Source organism: Oncorhynchus tshawytscha, linkage group LG32 (genome assembly GCF_018296145.1).
Source record: "Oncorhynchus tshawytscha isolate Ot180627B linkage group LG32, Otsh_v2.0, whole genome shotgun sequence".
Classification (NCBI taxonomy): domain Eukaryota; kingdom Metazoa; phylum Chordata; class Actinopteri; order Salmoniformes; family Salmonidae; genus Oncorhynchus; species Oncorhynchus tshawytscha.
In genome coordinates this window covers 16,139,558-16,147,753 of record NC_056460.1, presented here as the reverse complement: position 1 = coordinate 16,147,753, position 8,196 = coordinate 16,139,558, and the positions used below count along the sequence as shown (strand labels likewise).

Sequence of the window (8,196 nt, the reverse complement as noted above, 5' to 3'; positions counted from 1 at the left end):
TGATGGATGAGTACTGCAATCAATCCATCAAATTAATTATATTTTATTTCTTTATAAAGCCCTTTTTACATCAGCAGTAGTCACATGGTGCTTTACAGATGCCCAGTCTAAAACCCCAAAGAGCAAGCAATGCAGATGTCACGCCCTGACCTTAGAGAGCCTTTTTATATCTCCATTTTGGTTTGGTCAGGGTGGGATTTGGGTGGGCATTCTATGTTCTGATTACTATGTTTTGTGTTTCTATGTTTTGGCCGGGTATGGTTCTCAGTCAGGGACAGCTGTCTATCGTTGTCTCTGATTGGGAATCATACTTAGGCAGCCTTTTTTCACTTTTGTTATTGTGGGAAGTTATCTTCGTTAGTGGCACTATAGCCCTTGTAAGCTTCACGGTCGTGTCCTTGTTTTGTTGGCGACATTCATTTAAAATCAAATCAAATGTATGCTCATCACGCTGCGCTTTGGTCCTTCTTCTTCAGACGGTCGTGACAGAAGAAGCAGAAGCACAGTGGGCAGAAAACCAGGCTCAGATGGTTGCCAGTCCTATTCTGGCTGTACCATTATAAACTTAATTTATATTAATACAGTACTTTCTGTAGTCATGTATGTTGTCTGTGTCGCCCCCCCATTTTAAGTGACTGATGATGCAGAAGACACGTTTAAGAGGCTAAAGAGGAACTGGTTCTAAACAGAACCAGGAACTACATGAGCTGAAAGCAGACCTAAACACAACCAGGAACTAAATGAGCTGAAAGCAGAGGTGGACATGCAAAAGCAATATGAGCTGAAAGCAGAGGTGGGCAGAGGTGGGCAGAAGCAGTAAGATCTGAAAGATGCGTTTGAAAGACTGTTTCAGGAACAGAAGGAGATGAAAGTAAAGATTAGCAAAAAGTCACATTTATGCAGAATATTTCCGTTTTTTGTTACTATTTACTAGTGAAGTTCCTGCTGTCTATATTTTTATTCTGCACATTTTACAGTGGAGACTGGTGTTGTATAGCATTGAAAAACATAGTTGGCTTTGCACAGTGCACATTATGGGCTTTGTGCATTTTATAACATTTAAGATAAAATCCTATTCTATTATAAAGGTTTTATAATAAAGATAGCATCTTTAAATGATCGTCTGCTTGAGATCTGTGTGCAGGACTGTAATACAGTAGCCAATAAGCTCCTCCTGAATATGGTGTCTTTCTGCTCTGATTTACGTCACGGGGGGCGTTCCCATTTTATGCAGAATTCAGTGCGGCGCTATGGTGTCACTTGACGTTTCGGATTTTACGCACGAAACCCCTCTGCTGGTTTCACCACAAGTATTATGCTCTTGCTTTACGTTCATTTAGCCTAGGCTTATTTGATGAAATTCGTTGATATTTTGTCAAAATATAATCGTATTGAAATGTATGTTACATTCGAAATGAGATAGGCTTATGTGTTAGTGAGAGATGATACCAAATGGGATTTTCAGACAGAAGACGGCGAAGAACATCCTACCATCAACTGCTTGATATCGACCTCGTTTTATTTGTCATATTCTATTCAAGGTTCTGTATTCTGATGTCGACAACATGAGAAAGGCATTCATAAAACACGTGAAAAGGTTTCCGTGGCTAACCAACGTAACCCTCTACGGTTGCCTGTTTGCCGGCGGGGATTTCGTTCACCAGTTGTTCTCGCGCAATGAAAAAATGGACTGGAGGCACACACGCAATGTGGCAGTGGTCGCTTTCAGTTTCCATGGCAACTTTAACTTCTTCTGGATGCGGTTTTTGGAGCGCAGATTTCCCGGGAATTCGGTCAGGATGGTTGTGCGTAAACTTTTCTTGGACCAGACCACAGCCGCCCCCCTGGCCACTAGTGTATTCTACACAGGTTAGTCAGAGCGATCGAGAACAAAGTTCACTCTATCTGTCTGTATGTAGGCCTAACTGAGGTCACGTGGAAGACTTGAACAGATGTGATCTCCATTTATGACATATCGGATATTTAAAACCTACTAATGTTGGTTTCAACCAAATAAAGTAGCCATTCAAGTCAATTGTTGTCTCTAAATGTAGGCTAATAGATATTTGACTCAACACACTGAGCTGTGTTCTCCCTAGGGGTGAGTTTCTTGGAGGGCAAAGAGGACATTTTCCAGGACTGGAGGGAGAAGTTCCTGAATACATATAAGGTGGGTCTATAGTCTGAAGAGAAATTCCAATCATGCCTTTCGTTATAGGGCCCTGTTTTACTGGTCAGTCAGTTGGTTAGGAATAAACCCTGCCACTACTCAGTAGTGATGCGCAGGTTGACTCATAACCCGCAGTGCCGGCTATGTTAAGCGTGATGATTGTGAGGCGCTAAACAAATAAGATAGTCACAAGACGGGGACTTTAAATAAGGAAGTTCAAGGGAACTATAGCCTACTGTTCAGATGGGTTAAATTGAAGCTGAGCTCGGGGCGGGAGGTAGCCCAGTGGTTAGAGAGTTGGACTAGTAAATGAACGGTTGCGAGCTCGAATCCCCGAGCTAACAAGGTAAACATCTTTCGTTCTACCCCTGAACATGGCACTGTTCCTAGGCCAATTTTGAAAATAATATTTTTTTTCTCTACTGACTTGCCTGGTTAAATAAAAACATATAAAAAATCTGGCTGACCTTGGGTCTATAACCTCCAGTGGTTGAAAAAGTACCCAGTTGTCTTTACTTGAGTAAAGATTCACTTGATTAAAAGTGTTTGGTTTAGAATATACTTAAGTGTAAATGTAGTTACTTAAATAAAAGTATAAATAATTTCAAATTCCTTTTAATAAGCAAACCAGATAGCACCATTTTCTTATTTCTGTGTATTTATAGATAGCCAGAGGCACACTCCAACATTCCAACATCCCAACATCATTTACAAATGAAGCATGTGTGTTTAGTGAGTCCGCCAGATCAGAGGCAGTAGGGATGACCATGACTTATTCTGTTGATAAGTGCGTGAATTTGACCGTTTTCCTGTTCTGCTAAGCATTCAAAATGTAATGAGTACTTTTCAGTGTCAATGAAAATTTATGGGGAAAAAAGACATTATTTTCTGTAGGAATGTAGTGAAGTAAAAGTGTAAGTAGTCAAAAATATAAATAGTAATGTAAAGTACAGATACACCAAAAAACTATATAAGTACTACTTTCAAGTATTTTTACTTAAGTACTTTACACCACTGATAACCTCTCACATAGCCTTAATATTAACTACTGCAGAATAAAGTTTTCTTGCAGTAAAATAATACACCAAATGTAGGCAAAATGTTGACTTGGGGACAGGAGTGGAGAAATATGATTTATTTTTTTCAGCATCTTGAGAGAATGAGAATGCTCAGTTAGATATCATCTGTAGAGGTGGTATCTTTATCAGCGTCATAAAATCTTAATATTTCAACCACATAAAATATGCAAGCCTAACTGCAATCTTATTAGAAACATGTTGGGTCGTTTTCACAGCTTTCTATTTCCGTACAACCAGTCAAACTGATTCCATTTGGACATTCTGCACAGAAGATCTTTCCCATTTAGTTTTTTTGTTGAGTTATTGCGTTTTCTCCCCGGTCCCTAAACATCTTTGCTCCGTGAAAGAAGATGACAGAGAAAACCTTACTGATGTCAACTAGATTGAAGCATTCATTCTATCGATTTATGAAATTCTGGTGAGCAAGGATTTATTTAGTCTTCTAGGGCAACATATAATGACAGAAGAGAAGCTGACTGTAACTAATTATAGACAAGTTGACTAACAAATAGCCTACCAAGATGTTGAAAATTATAAGCAGAAACATATCTAAACTATGCAAAAGAAAATCCTGCACAAACTGTCCAAAAATTGACTGTAGCCTACAACGCATTTTCTATATTTGCGTGTTAGATTTTCACTTAATCACATATAGTCAGCCCCCCTTCTTTTTTTCATAATTTTTTTTGGGGGGAGGGGAGGTACTTTTCACCCTTTTTTCGCCCCAATTTCGTGATATCCAATTGGTAGTTACAGTCTTGTCCCATCGCTGCAGCTCCCATACGGACTCGGGAGGTGACGGTCGAGAGCCATGCGTCCTCTGAAACACGACCCTGCCAAGCCGACCTGCTTCTTGACACACTGCTCGCTTAACGCGGAAGCCAGCCGCACCAATGTGTCGGAGGAAACACCGTGCAGCTGACGAAAGTGAAGATAAGGCAAAGTCACATTTATGCAGAATATTTCCGTTGGCACGCAAGGAAGAGGCTGACAGCAGGCCATAAACAGCAACCACTGGTAAGAAGATATAAAGGGGGTGAAATTAGATTGAAACATGGCTGAGTCTGGGGGTCATAGTGGGGGGTCGAAACAGCTGAGTCTAGGGGTCATAGTGGGGGGTCGAAACAGCTGAGTCTAGGGGTCATAGTGGGGGGTCGAAACAGCTGAGTCTAGGGGTCATAGTGGGGGGTCGAAACAGCTGAGTCTAGGGGTCATAGTGGGGGGTCGAAACAGCTGAGTCTAGGGGTCATAGTGGGGGGTCGAAACAGCTGAGTCTGGGGGTCATAGTGGGGGGAAACAGCTGAGTCTAGGGGTCATAGTGGGGGGTCGAAACAGCTGAGTCTAGGGGTCATAGTGGGGGGTCGAAACATAGCTGCGTCTGGGGGTCATAGTGGGGGGTCGAAACATAGCTGAGTCTAGGGGTCATAGTGGGGGGTCGAAACATAGCTGAGTCTAGGGGTCATAGTGGGGGTCGAAACATAGCTGAGTCTAGGGGTCATAGTGGGGGTCGAAACATAGCTGAGTCTAGGGGTCATAGTGGGGGGTCGAAACATAGCTGAGTCTAGGGGTCATAGTGGGGGGTCGAAACATAGCTGAGTCTAGGCGTCATTGTGGGGGGTCGAAACATAGCTGAGTCTAGGGGTCATAGTGGGGGAGTCGAAACATGGCTGAGTCTGGGGGTCATAGTGGAGCAGTCGAAACATAGCTGAGTCTAGGGGTCATAGTGGGGGGGGTCGAAACATAGCTGAGTCTGGGGGTCATAGTGGAGCAGTCGAAACATAGCTGAGTCTAGGGGTCATAGTGGAGGGTCGAAACATAGCTGAGTCTAGGGGTCATAGTGGAGGAGTCAAAACATGGCTGAGTCTGGGTGTCATAGTGGAGGGTCAACATGGAAACTTGAATTGAAGAGGCAGGGAAGGTACAGGTTGCTCCCCCCAACTGTGCATATGAATTAATGACACTAGATAAATACAGAGGTAACGTTACAATAAATCCCAACTAATGTGGCTTGGGGCAACTCCCTGAGCTCTGCATACAAACGTTGTTCTGTTGAAACAGACCAATAATGATGGATGAGTACTGCAATCAATCAATCAAATTATTGTTTTAGACAGCCCAAAGTCTAAAAATCAAATCAAATTTTATTTGTCACATACACATGGTTAGCAGATGTTAATGCGAGTGTAGCGAAATGCTTGTGCTTCTGGTTCTGACAATGCAGTAATAACCAACAAGTAATCTAACTAACAATTCCAAAACTACTGTCTTATACACAGTGTAAGGGGATAAAGAATATGTACATAAATATATATGAATGAGTGATGGTACAGAGCAGCATAGGCAAGATACAGTAGATGGCATCGAGTACAGTATATACATATGAGATGAGTAAACAAAGTGGCATAGTTAAAGTGGCTAGTGATACATGTATTACATAAGGATGCAGTAGATGATATAGAGTACAGTATATACGTATGCATATGAGATGAATAATGTAGGGTATGTAACATTATATAAGGTAGCATTGTTTAAAGTGGCTAGTGATATATTTTACATCATTAAAAACATGGACGAAGTCTGATCTTGTAATGGTTGCTATGCTTTTCTCTTGCAGACTGGACTCATGTTCTGGCCATTCATGCAGGTAAATGACTGTCTTTGTATAATCATATCTTAATGTATCTGAAAGCCTTGAACACACACATCCTGTCCACCCAGTACTACTAACTTGAACAATGTCAATCATTACGGTTTCATAATATATTTACTGTATTCCATGAACATTTACAAATGTACAATGAACAAGACTTTGCTTTCTCACCTACCTCCCACTCTTCCTCCTCTCCCCTCATCTCTTCCTTCCCCTCTCTCCTAGTTCCTGAACTTTTCCATGGTGCCTCTGTACATGCGGACCACCTTCACAGGGTGCTGTGCCTTCGTCTGGGCCACCTTCCTGTGTTTCTCACGTCAGAGTGGGGACGGCACGGCTAACGCCGCCCTCGCATGGATGTTTACTCCAAAACAGGATACGACGACAGAGCCTGAAGCGGAGAAACTCGGGCCCAAAGTGGACCAGACAGGGACAAAAGTGGACCAGACATGGCCCAAACTAGACAGAGAAGGACCCAAACCAGAGAACCCAAGCTCCAAAGAGGAGACACAAGCACCCACTGTTAAGCAGGATGAGCAAGCACAAACAAAGGAGGTGGAGGCTAGTTTGAACAAGGGTGCACAAACTGACACAACACCCAGTCAGGAGAAGGGACCACATACAAGCACGGACTCAAAATGAATATCTGGTAGATTCTAGTTCTATAGAACCTTCAGATAAGAATACTGTCTAATCTTATATCTCAAAATGTTCTCACCTTAAAACGTTCAATTCCAATGTGCTATGCTACTGCACAAGATGTCGGCAGGGTGTAACGTATTGCTATACATAGGGACTTTGTATTTATTGAATTTGTTATTGATAACAATTGGATCCAACATTCTTAAACAAACCATACTTGAACATTAGAAGTGCTTGTACTACTGCACCTATCTTCCCCTCTATATCTCTCTATCTCCCCCCCCCTCTTGACAGACAACTTGTAAAAATCAGTGTGTTGTACAATGTAGGCTATTTGAAAAGTTCTGCTCTTATCTCTGAAGTCTGAAGGAATGAGTGTGCATTTCTAATTAGCATTGAGTTATAGTGATACACGAATCTGGTTATTTATTTGTTTGCAATATTTCCTATCTCCTGTCAAACATCACATATTTCTGACAACATTCATAATTTATCCAATCTAAAGTAGTAGATACATATGTTAATACCATTTACTATAGTTGATGATCAATGCTCGATATAGATTTTTGCTTGATATTATTATCCGTTAAAAAATGTTTGAAAAGATGTTCCATTGCACGTCCTGAATGAACATAACTCTGAAGTGGCTCCTACGCAGATGATATTCACATCACAGATCTGCTTCCCCAAGCAGACATCTGTGTCCACCCTCCGACTTCTTCTGTCAAGGCTCTCATTATGCTGACCAGTTGATTAATAAACAGATGTTCAGGGTATTGATTTAGGCAGCTTGTTTTAATGCAATTCGTGTGATTACACTGGGTTAATTAGAATATGTGTCTGGCTTGGCTCTGCCGGTGATTACAGTGAAGCTACGTTGATAGGGAAGCCTGGTATTTCTTGTACTGTATGTCTGAATAAATGGGATTACAGTAGATATTGTGTGGAGAACGCTGAAACTACTGCTGTTGTCATGATGTATATTATATTTCCTATCATGTCTGTACACGATCCAACTAGTACATAATGTTTAGCAGGGCATTATGTATCTGTGGGATCAATCTAAAAACATATCTGTATTTCTACTAGTACACAACTGTTATACATTGTAATGTGATTAATATGATATAGCACATCAATCCAAGTCTATTGTGAGACTAACCTTGCCTCAGATTTAATATATGTATTATTGTAAATTAAAATTAAAACTTCATCAATGTCTATTCTCTTTTGTAATGAATCTTTTAACACATTTATTTTACACATCAAAAACGTCCAAGTGAAACTGATTATTGGCCCAGTCATGTGCATCAACATAGCAACAGAGTATAGGTTCAACAGCGTGAAATGAGTCATCACGTCAGAGCCATATTGAACAGACCCCTAACAGGGTCCCACCTGCTCTGGCTACTCAGCTTCCATGCATAGCCCTAGAGTATCTTCAGTTCTTTGACATTCCCTCGTTTGAAGGACTTACTATTTCGAGAGTGATGGTGCATTAGTGAAACATTTTCCTATAAATGTAAGCCTTCTGCTCCACATATTCAGCACCTAGGCCTAGTGATATCTTGACATCTTCATTGAAAAAAATGCTATTGCTAGAAATTCTTCAAATAAATAATTTTATGGAAAACTAGTAGAAACGTATAGAAAAT

The 8,196-nt window shown here is 41.0% G+C and overlaps 1 protein-coding gene across 1 annotated transcript; it reads left to right on the top strand.

Annotated features, from left to right (window-relative positions):
- The first annotated feature begins 1,260 nt into the window (after positions 1-1,260).
- On the top strand, positions 1,261-7,762 carry LOC112230231 (mpv17-like protein). Its single transcript, XM_024396437.2, has 4 exons — positions 1,261-1,869; positions 2,100-2,170; positions 5,864-5,893; positions 6,125-7,762. The coding sequence occupies exons 1-4, from the start codon at positions 1,566-1,568 to the stop codon at positions 6,539-6,541; spliced, it is 822 nt and encodes a 273-aa protein (XP_024252205.1). The 5' UTR covers positions 1,261-1,565; the 3' UTR covers positions 6,542-7,762.
- The last annotated feature ends 434 nt before the right edge of the window (positions 7,763-8,196 follow it).

What these genes read in the sequence shown, in the direction of transcription:
- LOC112230231 (XM_024396437.2), top strand. Translation starts at nt 1,566, where the DNA reads ATGAGAAAGGCATTCATAAAACACGTGAAAAGGTTTCCGTGGCTAACC. An exon ending in CACTAGTGTATTCTACACAG is followed by an intron (nt 1,870 to 2,099) that starts GTTAGTCAGAGC and finishes TGTTCTCCCTAG; the next exon opens with GGGTGAGTTTCTTGGAGGGC. An exon ending in TGTTCTGGCCATTCATGCAG is followed by an intron (nt 5,894 to 6,124) that starts GTAAATGACTGT and finishes CCTCTCTCCTAG; the next exon opens with TTCCTGAACTTTTCCATGGT.